This window comes from Nerophis ophidion, linkage group LG02 (assembly GCF_033978795.1).
Source record: "Nerophis ophidion isolate RoL-2023_Sa linkage group LG02, RoL_Noph_v1.0, whole genome shotgun sequence".
NCBI classification, from domain to species: Eukaryota; Metazoa; Chordata; class Actinopteri; order Syngnathiformes; family Syngnathidae; genus Nerophis; species Nerophis ophidion.
In genome coordinates this window covers 22,978,225-22,996,712 of record NC_084612.1, presented here as the reverse complement: position 1 = coordinate 22,996,712, position 18,488 = coordinate 22,978,225, and the positions used below count along the sequence as shown (strand labels likewise).

General features: G+C 38.5%; 1 protein-coding gene across 2 annotated transcripts in view; it reads left to right on the top strand.

Annotated features, from left to right (window-relative positions):
* Positions 1-1,003: 1,003 nt before the first annotated feature.
* LOC133538029 (dimethyladenosine transferase 2, mitochondrial-like) overlaps positions 1,004-18,488 on the top strand; it is a 22,683-nt gene continuing 5,198 nt past the window's right edge. Inside the window, exons 1-9 of one of the 2 annotated variants that reach the window (XM_061879284.1) lie at positions 1,004-1,168; positions 3,049-3,385; positions 6,967-7,156; positions 7,239-7,330; positions 7,413-7,566; positions 7,636-7,784; positions 13,950-14,039; positions 14,565-14,618; positions 14,712-14,860. In XM_061879284.1, coding sequence (XP_061735268.1) covers positions 3,092-3,385; positions 6,967-7,156; positions 7,239-7,330; positions 7,413-7,566; positions 7,636-7,784; positions 13,950-14,039; positions 14,565-14,618; positions 14,712-14,860 — 1,172 coding nt within the window. In that variant the 5' untranslated portion in view covers positions 1,004-1,168; positions 3,049-3,091. Of the gene's footprint in view, positions 1,169-3,044; positions 3,386-6,966; positions 7,157-7,238; positions 7,331-7,412; positions 7,567-7,635; positions 7,785-13,949; positions 14,040-14,564; positions 14,619-14,711; positions 14,861-18,488 lie in introns of both variants that reach the window. The other variant, XM_061879275.1, reaches the window with a different exon arrangement.

The following is an 18,488-nucleotide window of genomic DNA, read 5'->3' as shown; positions in this document are numbered from 1 at the left end:
ATTACAACCTATTATTGATTAATTGATTGATTGATATATATTTTTTTCAAATATGCAAAAAAAACAAAACACACACACACACACACACACAAAACAAGAGCAAGCATGATCCAATACAGTGCTATAGCCTTAGCAGCCATTATAACAAAATGAAAACAATGGCGAATAAAAAAAATATGAGCATTGGACTTTTCTTTTTTTCTCACATATTTGAAAAGGAGTGAAAAGAAGTATACACTTCTTTAATCCGCCCCTTTTCTTTAAATCATAAATTACTCTGAGCTAGAATTACCTGTTCACTTTATGTACAAACTTAATGAACTTGTATATACATAAATGATAAAAAATATACATATATATGCACACTACACACATACATAGCCACACCATTACCACAAGTGCTCATGGAAATGGTATCATGCCAAAACAGCAGTACCAGTGCCTCAATGGGCAGCCCCAAACTCTTTTGTAACACAAGAAACCCAATATCAAAGCCCTTCTTCATCTCTGTGCCTCTGGAATACCATGTACCTGTACTTATTTTTAAACTGCTTTATGTTTGGACATTGCTTTAACTCCAAATTCAAACCATTCCATAGTTTCACTCCACAGATTGAAATACAAAAACTTTTGATGGTTGTTGTACAACTAAGCATTTTGAAATTAAACATATTTAACAACCATAGATGTTGCCATTTTTGTAAGGAGGGTAGGACATTTTAACTTTACATTTGAAAATCAGTCCAGGATGTGGAAAGCATCCAGTTTCCGAGTTTTACAGAACACAGCACCATCTGCTGGCTAAGCTTCTTAGCAATTATTTTCTGTTAGCGGTACTATTAACACATGTGAAAATAAGTATAAACTGGGAGCTCCACATTCTTTATTCGTTCACAATATAAAATGGTTTTCATCATTCACTAATATTGTGGATCTTTCCATAAAACGCGTCTACATTGACCTTTTGCCCGGACCAGTATGGCCACGTCGGTGACGTCGTAAATATGCGACTGCAATGCCTCAGAAACGTGTGGCGCACTCATAACAAATTAGAAGTCAGCATGCCGAAAGCTCAATGTCACCGTTTAACCGCTAACAGACTATAATGAAACGACTTTAAAACGCCGTTGCCGTTACAACGGAATACATAGACGACATCTACAAAGAGGTGTGTATCATGTTATTATTTGTTAAACGTCTTAAAATGCTACTGAGCTGTGCGAGCTTACAATTAGCAAGAGAGCTAACATTATTGACCATCGCCGGTTCTAACATCTTTTAAATAGGAGGGACTTGTTTCGTATGTACTTTTTACTTTCTGTATGAATAAGATTATCTTTTCAATAAGTGTACATTTTACCTAATGCCAATGCGTTCATTATCTTTAAATGTTTAACTCTATGTGGTAGAATATCCATCCATCCATTCATTTTCTTATTCCCTGGTGCTGGTGCCTATCTCAGCTACAATCGGGCGGAAGGCGGCGTACACCCTGGACAAGTCGATATGATAGACTTTATTTATCCCATAATGAGGAAACATAGGTTGGAGTGCAGATACAAAAAAGTCCACGGGAAAACAGGTAAAACACATGAAAACAAGAGGGTAACTTCTATACATCCATCCATCTTCTTCCGCTTATCCGAATTCGGGTCGCGGGGGAAGCAGCCGAAGCAGAGAAGCCCAGACTTGCCTCTCACCAGCCACTTAGTCCAGCTCTTCCAGAGGGATCCCGGAACATTCCCAGGCCAGCTCCGTCCTTTGCTGCCCACGAGCTCTCGGCTAAAGTTCACTCCGCGCGGATGAGTGAGAATCCGCACAGGGAGATTGAAGGGTCGATACATGTTCATTCAGTCAGGGCTCTATTTAGCTTATCCATCCCAACACTAGATTCTAACTCCGCATCAAAGTTTACTAAAAAGTCACCAAAAAGCGCAGCAGAAGTCACAAATGTGCCACTCTTTGTTGTGCAGCCCTGAAAGATTGCACAAGCAGGTCTTTGTAGTTATACTTAGGCATAGCAACAACAAACTAATGCAATCTATTGTCGTTTATTTGTTTATTTCTGCTCTCAAACATTACTAATAGAGTAGGGAATAAACTCTATTGTATCACAGAAAGTTTCTCAAACAAATCAAACGTTCAAAACAACATTTTAAAAAGTGATCGCTGCAGACATCAGCATATTCTGATTGTATTCCAAAAGATTGTGAAAGTGATATTTTTAAGAGCTATTTCCTTCGATGCACTTTAGTTTTTTTCTGACTTTATTACCTTTATGAACCACTTCTTTCGGGACGCTATGACAGCTCTTTTCTATTTATCTATTTGAACGACTGGAACACCCAAGAACAGAACAGTATTACGGCATTTTCTGATCAAACTCTACCCTCACTTGTTTTAGTGCTACGCTCTAGCTGCTTGACCATCATGTGAATTAAACTGCGTAGAAGAAAAATGGATATGACGTAGTGTGCAAGAGAAAATATCCTCACACTTAACATGTTATCATTGACAACGTTTTTGCGAGTGATCCACTTCTGGCCGGAAAAACATAAGTGATGACGTCACGACACACATAGTTGGTAACCAATTTTTTTCTTGACATTGTTGACTAATCGTTGTTGCAGCCATCGTGAACCATAGGCCAAATCACCTGAAAAGTGCAGTTTCCCTTTAAAAACACAAAAGGAGAATATACAAGAGCACACAGCTCCAGCAGCCACTACAGGGGCCATCTTGGGGAAGTAAAAATATTAGACATTATTACAAGGCACTAGTTAAAAACCATTCCGCGATGAAAGGAATATTACCTAATGAAATAATAACGGACGTTATGGCATTTTAACAGGTTTCGTCATTCACTTTTGTCACTTACCCGTTCTGGAGTAATTCGAGGCTTTCTCCAAAAGTAAAAAAACTAATGCCATTTTTAAGAATTAGTAGTTTATTTTTTAGCAGGAATGTACTAAATTGATGTAGTAGTTGTAACACTTTGTCAACATTTTCCAATTTGCTATATCAAATATTCCTATTTCATTTAGGTAGGCAGTGACCTCCTCAGGATCTTCTGACTTGCCTCCATCTTTTGATGGCTACCTGCAAGCTTAACATGTCCATCCAGATCTGTAGGCTGCTGGAGTTGGCCTTGCACTCACCCTGCTGCCCAGCCATCAGAAGCCAATGTTGTTTACCAAAGACAATTTTAGTAGCTAACAGTGTGCCTGGGGTTCCCGTGCTTCATAAAAGGGCCTACAGCCTTGAATCTCGTTCCTCCGGGCCTGGTCGACCAAAGTTTAGTGTAAGCTCTCAGCAACCACGTGCAGAGAGGATGTCCAACTCCTCAGCACTCACCCACAGGAACCTGTCTGCTTTGGCTTTAAAGGTAAGACTTGAATATCTATTTGCAAATGTTGAAACTAGGTGTGTGCTGATACATTGATTATTCGATGTTAAGGATGAGGAGGAGGTGGTCAATCAACAACTGCTTCATTGGTTAACTGACTTTTGTTGGCGGTAACTGTCTTTTTGCTCCACACTCAACTACCCTCTCTTACTCGCACCAACACACCAGGCTAGCAGTCTGACATTCCCAACGCTACACATAACTGACGGGTTGATACCTGTTTGAAAATTGTTGACTTAAAATTTTCATCTTCGTTCTTGTCAACGACCTATTTTTGTACAACTAAAATAGGACTATAACAAATCACAACAAATGCCCATTGGGGAAACAATGACAAAATCAATTGAGAATTTAGTCGACGAATAAAGATGAGACTGAAATGTTGAAAGACAAAATCAAATCATATTTATTTTGGTCTTTAGCCGTTTGGGACAAGTTAAGAATCCATCCAATCAGTGGCATATGGGAGAGAGGCGGGGGATAATCATGGTCAGGTCCAATCAGAAATACTGTCTTTGTAATGCAAGGTTTTCAGACTTTTTACTGTGTAAAAAAGACTGTATTATTACCACAGCAAAACCTCCTTTTAAATAAGATTAAGAAACTGAGATTGGTAACTACACTTTGGTAACCTCACAGACTGTCTGGTGCCAGGTTGCTAGCTTGAATTTGCTAACAATAAAACAAAATGTTTCCTTACTAAGGAACAACATACCCCCAATCATTATTAGTTTAGCAACTTTTAATCCAGAGTAATTTGTAGTTTATCTTACATTTTCCGATTAGCTTGACCATCACTGAATAATAGATTTTCTTTCTTACGCACTTTTCATTTAAATACATTTTAGAGTGCTACAGTACCTTACCAATATTTAAAACAATAAAAACTTAACCATTAAAACAGATACAACACTAAGATTAAAAACTATCAGTGAAGCATGAGAAACACAAGACATGTAAAGTAGTGGCTTTTCTGACAGTGTGTCTATTTAACTAAATCTACTTATTTAAAAAAATAAAAACTTCTTTTTAGCACATTCAACAATACCACATTAATAATGATAACTAAAATAATTTTGGCCACAGTAACTCATATCGTTACATTCCTACTGTATTGTTACATACCCCAATACAAAGTCTTCTACACCTGGACGAAAGTTAAGTACTTATGGACGCACTGTCTGCAGTTTTATTATCCAGACATCTACGCAACAGTAATGATGCCGAAGCTGTTTTTTCAAATATTACTCATACTGTACTGAATTACTAATATTAAAGACGGTAACGCTGGAGCAAGACCGCTAACTCTACCACTACTTTTGTTGTACACCATTACCGAGCTTGTCAGCCAATTTAATAAGCAAGATTGCACAACTTGACAACCTAAAATACTTGATTTGTCATTTTTCAAGCTAACACACAAAGGTAGATATGTAAGGTGTGTGTGTGTGTGTGTGTGTGTATGTGTGTGTGTGTGTGTGTGTGTGTGTGCGTGCGTGCGTGTGTGTGTGTGTATATATACATATATATATATATATATACACACATTCTAGATTTATAGCGCTGGTTGCTGTATGTAAACGGAACAGTAGCCAAGAAACCCATTTTAGTATATATTATTCAACATTTGAAAACAATGCTTGTTTTCAAACAAAATAATGAAAGACAGTAAGGTTAGTGTGAAATGTACTTATTGATATATTCATGGAGTTCAGATCTTGTTGGGAATTTCATTTTTGTAAGACTCTGCAATAACCTTAGAAGTGGTTTCAAGACAACTTCAAAGATGTATCTTTTATGCTCTGGTCAACAAAATCTCCTGTAATTTTAGTCGACTAAAATGTTGAGGGATTTAATCAACTAAGGCTATATTAAAACTAAATCAATTTGAATGACTAAAATATGAATATAACTAAGATATATCCTTGTCAAAAGACTATGACTACTACAGTAAACACTGCTGTCAAAATTAACATTGGTTGATACAGTATTATGGTTGATACAAAGCAACAATGGCCACAAACTTTTGCAAAGAAAAACGCTGAGTTAGGTGAATGTTATTTGTAAATTATAAATTAGATACATATTTATCATTTCTGAATAAGCTATTTGTTTTGTATTTTAAACTTGCTATCCCCTGAAATCTGTTTAAACAGCAGACCATTGTGGTTAAAAGAAGTCATTTTTTCACTATGTGTTACACTCTACTTCATCTAATAAGAGCAATTTTTTGTTGTCAGAAATGTATCAGGGAATTCTATTAGTTTACTTACTTTAATGGATGCAGACAATTCTTCCTTGTTCACGAAAATCCTTACCTTAACTTACAAGCTTAATCGGTTCTGTGACGGATCTCTCAACTGAAAACACGTGTATCTCCAATTGGTGCACCCATTGAAATTAATAGGAATCAATTTAATTGGTTCTTACTCCCCCCCATAAAAACACAACTTATAAAAGAAAAAACAAACTTCTATGTAAAACATATTGTATGGAAACAATACAACAGGACACACTACTAACAGCTACAGTAATGTAATAATACAGTACCTAATTTACATTGGGAAGTGGATTTTTACAATATTTACTTTCAGCTGCTTCCCCTTCAATCACACCATCGGCAGATTTTTCCATAGTTTCATGAATAAATGTACGCTGCTTAGATATTTTAGCATTTTTGGCTGGCAGAAGACTGATTCTGCTTCAGTGTGCTGAAGACTCGCAGTGATACGCTCCAATTGCTTCGGCAAGTTGGCGTCACGCTTCATGTTTTTTTTTTGTTTGTTTTTTTATAATGTTTATTTATTTAATTGATAAGGAAATCATAATACAGGTACTGAGAAAACAGACAATTTTTTTTGTCCCCCTCCAAAAAAAAAAATACAAAAAAATTAAGAGTTACAGAAAATTTATAAAAGTTAAATAACACCCCCCCCCCCAACCCTGTCGTACATTTCAGTCACAGTGGGTAGCAATGTACTGCCTTCCTCTTCACCACAAGCAGATAGAGAATCACAATAACTGACTAAAATTCACAAAAAGGTAACAACAAAATATGTTTTCAATAATTTATTTTTTTTATTTAATTAATATCATCCACTTCTTCTTCTTCTTCTTATTCTTAGTACTGTCCTTCATACTCACTTTCTTCCTTCCAATGGTAGGAAAAACAAAGTCATGTCCATTTGTACCTGCAAACTAATGCAAGTGTGTATGACAAGAATTTGTTGGTAAATCTGACAAAGTTAACCATGAAATTCACTTTGAAATGTTTTAAGTCAACTAATGGCGGTAATGTTTGTAACCCAAATTTTTGCCTGCAACTTAAAGCATGACAATCTCAAATGTTCTCAAAACACTCTTAAGTTGGGGTGCTCTTAAGTTGAGGTACCACTGTATGGGGAAAAAGCTTAATCAACAATCGATCGTAATATTCGATGAGTAATCGTTGAATAATCAAATTGTAGCCTTGTCAATCGAAATGTGAGTTGTCCAAGATAGCACACTCCTAATAAAAAAAAACATTTAACAAATACATATTTTGGTATATCTTTCTCTAGGGCCAGCATCTTCCTCTGTGCTATTTTGACTCCCTGGATCTTGGTGAGGTTAAGGAGAATGTTCGCCGTGCTCGCACTTGTAAGAAAGGCAGACGCTTCTTAGTGGACCCAGACTTGGCTACACTCGTAGCAGACCACCTCGGACCTGACCTACACAATGACAAGACTATTATCTTTGATTGTCACCCAGGTAGTGCTTGTTCAGCAGACAAGTCAATCAGTCTCTTGTTTCAGAGTTTCTGCATTATTTTCTTAATCTCTGTGCCATTTAGGTCCCGGGGTGTTGACTAAGACACTGCTTAATGCTGGAGCTCAAAGTGTTGTGGCTCTTGAGCCAAACAAGATATTTCTTACTGATCTGCAGGTAAGAAATCTCAAACTTTTCATCGTGGCATTCCTTCTTTGAATCTTAAATGTTGATGAATTCCAATGTTTCGTCACATCAGGAGTTGGAATGCAAAGTTGATGGTCGGCTGAAAGTGGTTCATTGTGACTTCTTTAAATTGGACGCTGGCTTGGATGGAAACTACAAACCACCTGTCTTATCCTCTGAGAGACTCTTCTCAGAACTGGGAATAACAAAGGTCAACTGGATGGATGGTGGGTAAACACACAAACAATAAAATCTTATTACCCTGTCATTTATATATTTTATTTGTATCTTGTTAGACATCCCAGTGAAGGTTGTGGGCATCCTGCCTCAGCGTCTTGAACGTGCCAACCTGCTGAAGTTTGTTTATAACCTATTAGAACAGCTGTCCTTCTACAGATACGGAAGGGTGGAGCTCAACCTCTTTATTAGTGAGAAGGAATACTTGGTAAGAAGAATATACTGCATTTTCATATTGAAATTGTCTGTTGTAATGCTAGCAACCAGGGATGTAACAAACTATATTAATGATAAAGCCGCTGTAAAATTCCCAATGGACAGTATTGTTTTAGGTTGTATTCCGGCTCATTAAATATGTGAGACTCGAAGTGGCGGTCCAGCGAGCGTCTGTTGTCATAGCTTTCTGGGCGAAATGTTGCCTTTCTCAAAGAAAAATGCCCTGTGCTTGCGTTATTTTAGGCCTTTGGAACCGTTCAAATTGCGAAAAGGATAAAAGTTTCTTCAGATTTCTTCGAAAGATAATCAAGAAAGGCAAAATAATGCAATATTTTACATAAGATAACGAGAAAAGCAAGGGAGCGGAGTCGAACGTACCAGTTTGCAGTGATCATTTTGTTAAATGTTTGTTTGATATACTTTGGACTTTTAGTATTTCCCATCAAAGTATTATCCTAATATTATTTGTATTTATCTTGTTTTGAAGTTCTTAAAACACATTTACCGTATACTACAAATGTTTGAAAAATGTGAGTATAACCTAAAAGAGTTAAAGCTTTTACCAAAGGCAGCAATGATAAATGAAACATTCAGCTTGAAGTTAAATCATGAAATTCAACCATAACCGAGCTAAAAGTAACCCCAAAAAAAGTAGCTAAAAAAACCTACTCAGTATCCTAGTGGTTAAAGTGTCCACCCTGAGATCGGTAGGTTGTGAGTTCAAACCCCGGCCGAGTCATACCAAAGAATATGAAAAAATGGGACCAATTGCCTCCCTGCTTGGCACTCAGCATCAAGGGTTGGAATTGGGGGTTAAATCACCATAAATGATTCCCGGGCGCGGCACCGCTGCTGCTCACTGCTCCCCTCACCTCCCAGGGGGTGATCAAGGGGATGGGTCAAATGCAGAGGACAAATTCCACCACACCTAGTGTGTGTGTGACAATCATTGGTACTTTAACTTAAAAGGATGCATGATTTATCCGTGAGTCTTGATGCCAATTTCCTTTGGCATCAAGATAAAGAAGTTGTAGACCTCCATGCTTTTCCAAGTTTTCATTTTTTGTTGTGTAGAATGATGTCTGGAGTACCAGATAGTTCGATATGTCTATGAATTTGGCCAACGGATAAGCCTTGGGATCAGTCATCAAATCTTACTTTGATTAAGTATAGGGATAGATTCCACTGCATAGTTTTATAAATTTTTTTGCCCGTATCTGCTTTTAATGGTAAGCTCTAGGCCCCTTGCATACTCTGCTTGCTGCACAGTAGCCATAATGGTTTGGTGGCCCAATAATTTGTTTTCTTCCATTCAAAAGTAATGTGAAAGGATACAACCTTTGGTTTTAAATGAAAAAATATAATAAAACTGTGATTGATAATCACACTTGGACCAGTCACACTGCTTGTTTAATTGAGAAGCAAGCCTAAATGCTAACATAAATAAAGACACTACCGTCCCAGAAACGACATACCCCAATATAAACTGGTATAAACACATTGCTTTCTGATAAACTAAGCTATTCAATTGTGCACATTGGACCTATAGACTGCGCTGTCCTAGCACAAAGCAAAGCTGCCAACATTTGATGTTTGCAATCCCGCAGATCCCCTTCCAAATTTACTTGCGACGACCACAAGTAAATTGGATTTCTTTTACATTTTTTTTGCAACTAAATTAAAATGCTTAAATCAGCCGTGCAGTACCACAAGTAAATTGGATTACTTTTACATTTTTTTTGCAACTAAATTAAAATGCTTAAATCAGCCGTGCAGTAGAATTAAATGGGTCGTGTTAGCATTTTTTCTACATTAAAAACACTTCCATGTGGTCTACATCAGTTGTCCCCAACCAACGGGCTTCACAAGAAAGAAAAAAAAAACAAAATATATATAAATATATATTTTTGTTTTTTTTGTTTTTTTAAGTATAAAATCAACATCAAAAACACAATATATTAGAGATGCGCGGATAGGCAAATATATCATTCGCAACCGCATCACTAACGTCGTCATCCATCCGCCATGCAACCAAACTAACATTTTATCAAAACCGCAACCGCCCGCAACCTTCGAAGAGCTATTTTGACCAGTTTCAAAGAGTAAAGTAGACAATGGGAGCCGCCAACATTCTCCAGATAACGAGAATAAGAGCGTGCTATTAAGCCATTGTCTTTGATGCCTTTGACACCATGTTTTTTGCAATTCCGCAGACACACGTACAAGATGAAAAGGCATACTGAGAGATACAGAGTACACTGATGTTTGTGATATAAACAATTTTAACACTCTTACTAATATGCGCCACGCTGTGAAGCCACACCAAACAAGAATGACAAACACATTCCCGCTTCCGCCATCCTAGTCACCGCCGTTGTGTCCTTGGGCAAGACACTTTACCCACCTGCTCCCAGTGCCACCCACACTGGTTTAAATGTAACTTAGATATTGGGTTTCACTATGTAAAGCGCTTTGAGTCACTTGAGAAAAGCGCTATATAAATATAATTCACTTCACTTCACATTTTGGGAGAACATCCTCATAGTAACACAACATAGACGCAACACAACAAATACCCAAAATCCTTTGCATCCATGACTATTCCTGAATATATTTTGCGCATCCCAACCACCGCCCACCTTACTGACGCACAGGTGGTGGGGGGCGGGGTTTGGTGCTAGCGGGGTGTATAATATAGTCAGGAATAGTCATGGATGCAAAGGATTCTGGGTATTTGTTGTGTTACTATGAGGATGTTCTCCCGAAATGTGTTTGTCATTCTTATTTGGTGTGGCTTCTCAGTGTGGCGCATATTAGTAAGAGTGTTAAAATTGTTTATATCACAACCATCAGTGTACTCTGTATCACCCAGTATGCCTTGCAGTCGTGTGCGTGTGTTTGCGAATGCAACATACATCATGTTGCTAGACTGGCAAGTTGTTCGTACATGTTGTAGAAGGCGTCAAAGGCAATGACTTCATAGCACGCCCTAATACAGGGGTAGGGAACCTATGGCTCTAGAGCCAGATTGGGCTCTTTTGATGACTGCATCTGGCTCTCAGATAAATCTTAGCTGACATTGCTTAACACGATAAGTAATGAATAATTCCGCTCGTAGTCGCAGTGTGAAAAATAACGTTCAAAATATAAAACATTCTCACACGTTTTAATCCATTCGTCCTTTTTCTACCACACTTGTTCCAGAAGTCACATTAATGGTAAGAGGTATTTTATTTATTATTGGTTAGCTTCAGAATAACAATGTTATTAAAAATAATAAGAAACGTATTATATTCTAAAATTGTTGGTCTTACTTAAAAATGCAACAATTTAGTTGTATTCAGTGTTAAAAAATATTAAATGGCTCTAACGGAAATGCATTTTAAAATATTTGGTTTTCATGGCTCTCTCAGCCAAAAAGGTTCCCGACCCCTGCCCTAATACTTGTTAACTGGGTGAACGCCTGCAGATATTCGCGAGAATGTTTGCAGCTCCTATTGTCTTCTTCACTTTGTGACACGGGTCCAAATGGTTCATTAAGTGGTAAAGGTTGCCGATCCCTTAACCATGTATATCAAATATTTCCGAATGGTTTAACCGCCACCTGCCCGTATCTATTTAAAATCTATTCTTACGTCATGTCACCCGCCCGACCCGTGGATATTCGCGGATGAGTCCGCAAACCGCGCATCTCTACAATATATACATTATATATCAAAATAGATCAATACAGTCTGCAGGGATACAGTCCGTAAGCACACAGGATTGTATTTCTTAATGAAACCCCACTCCCGGTCCGTGGGACAAATTTTCAAGAATTGACTGGTCCGCAGCTACAAAAAGGTTGGGGACCACTGGTCTACATAACATGTAATGGTGGTTCTTTGATCAAAATTCTGCATATTTTATATATTTTACAGATAATTTTCATCCGCTTTCTGGTTGTCTCTTCAGGATGCATCCATTTGTGTGCTGTTTAATTTACGTGGTTCTACTTTTACTGCTTCTTTACCCCTTCGTCTTTGTTGTAGTTTTTAGCCCCTCCATAGCTAGTCCACTGACAGATATAAGCTACTTTGTATTAAAAATGGCAACAGCGGAGGATGCATATGCATGTTCAAGCCAGCCTGCCCCACAACAAGAGCATAGAGAAAAAGCAGCGTATTGACTCAATTTTCCATTTAGCTTAATGCTCTCTAAAAATCATCCAAAAAACGCCAAAAATACTTCCTTGTATATGACGTGACCTACATATTAACTAATTATTAGCAACACTGTTTTTGTAAGAGCAAATGCAGAGGAACTATTTTTAGTAACATACCGCCTTGTTCACGAAGGTAACTACTGTGGCTTTTGACAGGCTGAGCTGCTGCATAAACTCTTACTTGGTGCTAGATTATAACGTATGGCTCACACTTGCATGGTAAAAGGTTGTGGCCATAAGCATAGAAGCTGGTCAACTTTGAAATTTAGCTTAGACCCAAAGACATCACTCTGAAAATGCTTGTAAGTCCCACCCTTTTTTTGACCTGAGTAGTGAGGAATGTGATGAATTCTACATCTAAACGGGTAACATAAGTTTTGTGCTGAAAGATATACACATCCCATCAGTCGGCATCCCAGTGAGAGCGTACATTGTTAGGAATACCTATTATTTTATGTTTGTAGTTTGTGATTCTTGCTTAGAACTTAGCAATACTGCTACGTCATGCTTAAAGTGTCACTCGTGCTGGATCTGCTTAGCACACAGCTTGTAAAACTTGTAGCCCATCTTCCTTATATTCAGGCTCAAAAACATAACATTCCGGATCTTCATTAGTCCCAAAGTAGTCGTTGGCTCTCAGGAAGTCTGACATGATTTGTAGTAATAGTAGTTGTTGATTTTGAAGGAAATGGCAAATGTTGCGATTTGCTCTGGAAATCAGTGCGCCCAAAAATGTAAGTTCCAGCAATGCTTGAAATGAACAAAATAAAGTAAATACTACATTGTGTCATGAATGTGCTCGTCACTATTTTTCATACATAAAATACTGACGGTATGTATATAAACATTGATGGAATTTTTTTAGAGGGCATTTTAGGCAAATTAGATCAAATCGCCGTTATCTGCTTCTAGCTCGCGTTTATTCACGATTTAGAATACATTAAGAGAAAGAGGTGTGTTTTTGTCTCACATAAAGATTTTGAAGGCAAAATTCCCCCAAAAAGTGTAGTTCCCTTATTCAACTGAATTGTGGGTCATATTTTCAGAAAGTTAAATTTAAATTACCACTGATAGTCATACACACACTAGGTGTGATGAAATTACCCTCTGCATTTGACCCATCCACTTGTTCCACCCCCTGGGAGGTGAGTGTAGCAGTGAGAAGCAGCTGTGGCCACGCTCGGGAATCATTTTGGTAATTTAACCCCCAATTCCAACCCTTGATACTGTGTGCCAAACAGGGAAGTAATGGGTCCCATTTTTATAGTCTTTGGTATGACTCGGCCGGGGTTTGAACTCACGACCTACCAATCTCAAGGCGAACACTAACCACAAGTTTTTTTGGGACATGTAATGTAATACTTGAGAATGTTCTGAAGAACCCACTCGTCATAGAGATGGCCCACTGGTTATCTAGATAAATAGTTCTGCTCAAATGACTTGACAAAATTCTAGCTTTAGCGATGTCTTTTTGTTTGTCAGATTCCATATCTATCATCAGAGCCAATGTGTGTGCTAGGTTCCCAGCGCAAACTCCGGTAAGTTTGCAGCTTTGACCGAGTGATCGATCGATATTAGCAGGTATATAATGCGAAGGTGTCTACAACAGGGAAAGAATCTGCATGTCACATAAACCAGATGTGAAAAACTGGTTTTATCATTAAAACGCTTGTTTTTAATTCTGCCAAGAAAGTATATTGTATATTTATTTGTTTAATTATCTTTTTAAAGAAAACTTGGTTAAAAGATTTCAGTGTGTCTACACATACTTTTTTCTTTTTTTTTTAACACATTGAACAATACCGTGATACTAATATTGTGATCTGAAATATTCATATGATTTATTTATTTATTTTTTATTTTTTTGTACATCCTTACAATGTATGTATTTGATTTGGACAGACTGTATGTATGTATTTGTTTCATTTACAACTGTTGTTATTCTTCCTTCAGACTTTGGTGACACTTCCAGGTAAAATGATGCATTACAGACCCGGCAGTGTCTTGTGGCAGATAGCCTGTGATATTGAGCTGCTTCACAAGGTACAGAAATTTGACAAAAGGTGCAGTTTTACAGGAGTATGCACTCACACAACAGAGTACTACATACCTTCTTGATACGCTCGATGTACAATACATGTTGCCTTTTGCACAAAAACGCTCTTTTCTGAAATGTTCAAAACGTCCCTCATTCAGCAACAGTTCTACACTTTTACAGACAACCCTCTAAATAATACATGTTATATTTTTCTTAAAATCGTATGTGCTCTTTCTTTTGTGCAGGGGCCTGATGTTGTGAAACTTGAATGTCTACATATACCGTTGTGATGACACATTTTTAAATGCATTTCTGGTGATCTGTTTTAGTACCAATACGTTTGTTTGGGTTAAAATTTGCTTGAAACTTTTTTATTAGTAGATTGCACAGTACAGCACATATTCCGTACAATTGACCACTAAATGGTAACACCCGAATAGGTTTTCATGGTAATACTTATGGTGGGTACTTAATAAAATCAAGCCTACAAAAGTATGACTGAGGTATGTGTCATCCATTTGTGTCTGCAGGTGCCCTGGGAGTCATTTGTGTCAAACAAACAGTCATCTCCTCCTAAAGGCATGGTAATTAGAGAAGACCAAACAATGGCATTGTAAACTTGATTTAAATATATGCTTTTAATATAGTTCAGCTTTTACCAAACTCTCTCTTCTCAGCTTCCCAATGATCACATGTGCCTGGTCCGTCTGACTCCACGGGCCAATCTGTTCTCTGGCGGCCTCACACCAGGCAACGCCTGCACTCTAATGGTTATGATTAAACAGTGTCTGGCAAAGAGGACAGTCAAACTCATCGACAGGCTAAAGTAAGCTCTCACACACAATTACAATATACGATATAGACAACCTTTATTAATTCTGGCAAGGAGGTAAATGTATATCACAGCAGCTTAATCAAAACATAGAATATACAGTACACACATACTACAATGTTAAAGTCTAAAATGATTTATACCATAGCTGAAGTACATTTTTAGATGAGAAAGTGGCAAAAGATAATAAGTTAAATTAAATGTAATGCAAGAAATATGTTTTTTGTGTGTTGAGGAAACCTTTTGCTTCACCTAAACCAGGGGTCGGCAACCCAAAATATTGAAAGAGCCATATTGGACCAAAACTACAAAAAAATATGCCTGGAGCCGCAAAAAATTAAATGCATTATATCATTGTTATAATGAAGGCAACGTATGATCTAGGTCAGTGGTTCTCAACCTTTTTTCAGTGATGTACCCCCTATGAACATTTTTTAAAATTAAGAACCCCCTAATCAGAGCAAAAAAATTTGGGGTTGAAAAAAAGAGATAAAAAAGAAAAATACAGCACTATGTCGTCAGTTTCTGATTTATTAAATTGTATAACAGTGCAAAATATTACTCATTTGTAGTGGTCTTGAACTATTTGGAAAAAAAGATAAAAAATAACTATAAACTTGTTGAAAAATAAACAAGTGATTCAATTATAAATGAAGATTTCTACACATAAAAGTAAGCATCAACTTAAAGTGCCCTCTTTGGGGATTGTAATAGAGATCCATCTTAATTCTAAACATTTCTTCACAAAAAAAGAAATCTTTAACATCAATATTTATGGAACATGTTTACAAAATTTTTTAGCTGTCAACACTGAATATTGCATTGTTGTATTTTTTTCACAGTTTATGAACTTACATTCATATTTCGTTGAGGTATTATTCAATAAATATATTTATAAAGGATTTTTGAATTGTTGCTGTTTTTAGAATATTCTTTTAAAAATCTCACGTACACTTTTGCACACCTTCAAGTACCCTCAGGGGTACGCGTACCCCCATTTGAGAACCACTGATCCAAGTGTCTGTATTAGCTATATTAGCCTACTATCAAAGGCTGTCAAAAATCTTTGTTGACAGAAATGTATTTTCATTTTTATCGTACACATTTTTGCAATCATTATAAAAATGGAGGCTTCTCACAGGACGAGATAACTCCTGGAAATGAGTGTATTAGAATGGCCGAAGGTATAGTTAAAGGAAACAGAAGGATGTCTCTTCTAATGGATTTATTACAATCTTTGCAAGCTGGGTAATGTTTGCTGTGGTCTGGAACAACATGGCGCACAAACAACTATCAAATATGCAGCCAATATTACATACTTATATTGTATTATGAGACATGCAAATATAAATTAAATACAAAGAAGACATAAGCAAAGGAAATTAAATGAGCTCAAATATACCTACAAACAAGGCATAATGATGCAATATGTACATACAGCTAGCCTAAATAGCATGTTAACATTGATTATCTTGCAGTCATGCACTGACCAAACATGCCTGATTAGGGCTCCACACAAGTCAAACAAATCAAATCAAATCAACTTTATTTATAAAGCACATTTAAAATTTACCACAGGGGTAGCCAAAGTGCTGTACAATGGGCAGGTTAAAAGATAATACGAGGACCGAGCAAACAACACAACACAAACAGAACATGATTAAAAAATAAATAAATAAAACATAAAAACAAATTCACAGCAGGTGTATAATGGGGCGCCATTGCAGGATGGATATCTCTCGGTGTTAAAACCCAAGGAATAAAAGTATATTTTTAAGAGAGATTTAAAAACAGGAAGAGAGGAGGCTTGTCCAACACTCAGAGGTAGGTCGTTCCAGAGCTTGGGAGCAGCGGCGGCGAAAGTTCTGTCACCTCTAAGCTTCAGCCTTGTGTCAGGGACCGTCAGTAGCAGCTGATCGGCTGATCTAGGGATTGAGTGGGGCAGTAAGGCTGAAGGAGGTTGGAGAAATATGTTGGCGCGAGGTTGTTTAGACATTTAAAAGCAAATAGAAGGAGTTTAAAATTCATTCGATAACGCACAGGGAGCCAGTGAAGGGACGCTAATATAGGGGTGACGTGCTCACGTCTGCGGGTCTGTGTTAGCAGACGAGCAGCAGAGTTCTGCATGAGCTGCGGGCGAGGGAGGCCTGGCTAATGCCTACATACAGGACATTGCAGTAGTCTAAACGATTCAAGATAAAGGCGTGAATTAATTTCTCGAGATCATGTCCTGACAGAAGCGGTTTCCCTTTCGCTATTTGGCGTAATTGACAAAAGCTTTTTTGAATGACGCTGATGATTTGTTTTTCGAATTTAAAATCTGAGTCGAACTTTACCCCCAGGTTTGTGACAGTCGCTGAGATTCGGGGTCAGAGTGCCGAGGTCGACGTTGGGGGAGGGAGAGCGACTTGGACCGAACAACATAACTTCTGTTTTGTCTTCATTTAGACTCAGAAAGTTAGCTGAAAGCCAGGCTTTGATGTCGTGCAAGCAGTCAATGAGACGTTGAACTGCTTTATTTTGTGCCATGGGAAAATATATCTGCCAATCATCGGCATAAATATGAAATGCAATACCATACTTCCTAAAAATAGAACCAAGGGGGAGAAGGTAAAGCGCAAAGGCCACAAAGAGGGAACGCAGAGCCATGGTTGTGGAGGAGGTCTCAAGGGTGAACCAGGAGCAATATACCATCAAGGCCGTGTCTCAAGGTCGCCAAGGAAGATGGACCACTTGGGAAGGTACCATCAGCAGACCCATCAGCTGGGCCGACCTATGGAAGATGCACCAAGCCAGACTCAGCTTCCTACTCAGGGCAACTTATGCCACCTTGCCATGCCCCAGAAACCTCCACCAGTGGTACGGCCAGGAGGAGAGCTGTCCCCTGTGTGGTGCTCCCAACGCCAGCCTGCAGCACTTGCTATCAGGTTGCAAGATCGCACTGACATAGGGTCGCTTCAGATGGCGGCATGATCAAGTCCTGATAAAACTGGTAGAAATCCTGGAGAGCAGTAGACGAGAGGCCAACAGCCAACCCATAGCCAAGCAATGTCCTGTCATGTTTGTGAGACCAGGGGAAGGCAAAGGAGACACCAGCCGAAGAGGCCCCCGCAGTGTCCTCTCTCTGGCAAGGGACTGGAGTATGAGGGCTGACATTGGCAAACAGCTCCAATTCCCCCTTGAGATCACCACCACTTCACACCGCCCAGACATTGTGCTGTGGTCTGCTGTTACCAAGTCTGCCATGCTGGTAGAGCTTACCATCCCCTGGGAGGAGGGAATCCAGGCAGCCTACGAGCGCAAAGCAGCCAAGTATGCAGATCTGACTGCTGAGTGCAGAGAGGCAGGCTGGTCCACTACCATCTACCCTGTGGAAGTAGGCTGTCGGGGCTTCGTCGGTACATCAACCATAAGGCTGCTCCAAGGTGTGGGATTGACTGGGGCTAAACTCCAAAGGGAAACAAAGGCCCTTGCTGAGGAAGTAGAAAAGGGAAGTTTCTGGTTGTGGCTGAGGAGGAGGGATAAGTACTGGGGGTCGAGGCATTAAGATGGGTCATCTGCAGGGGGTAGCAGGGAGACGTCCCTGCCACCGCTTCGCCGGTACATCAACCATAAGGCTGCT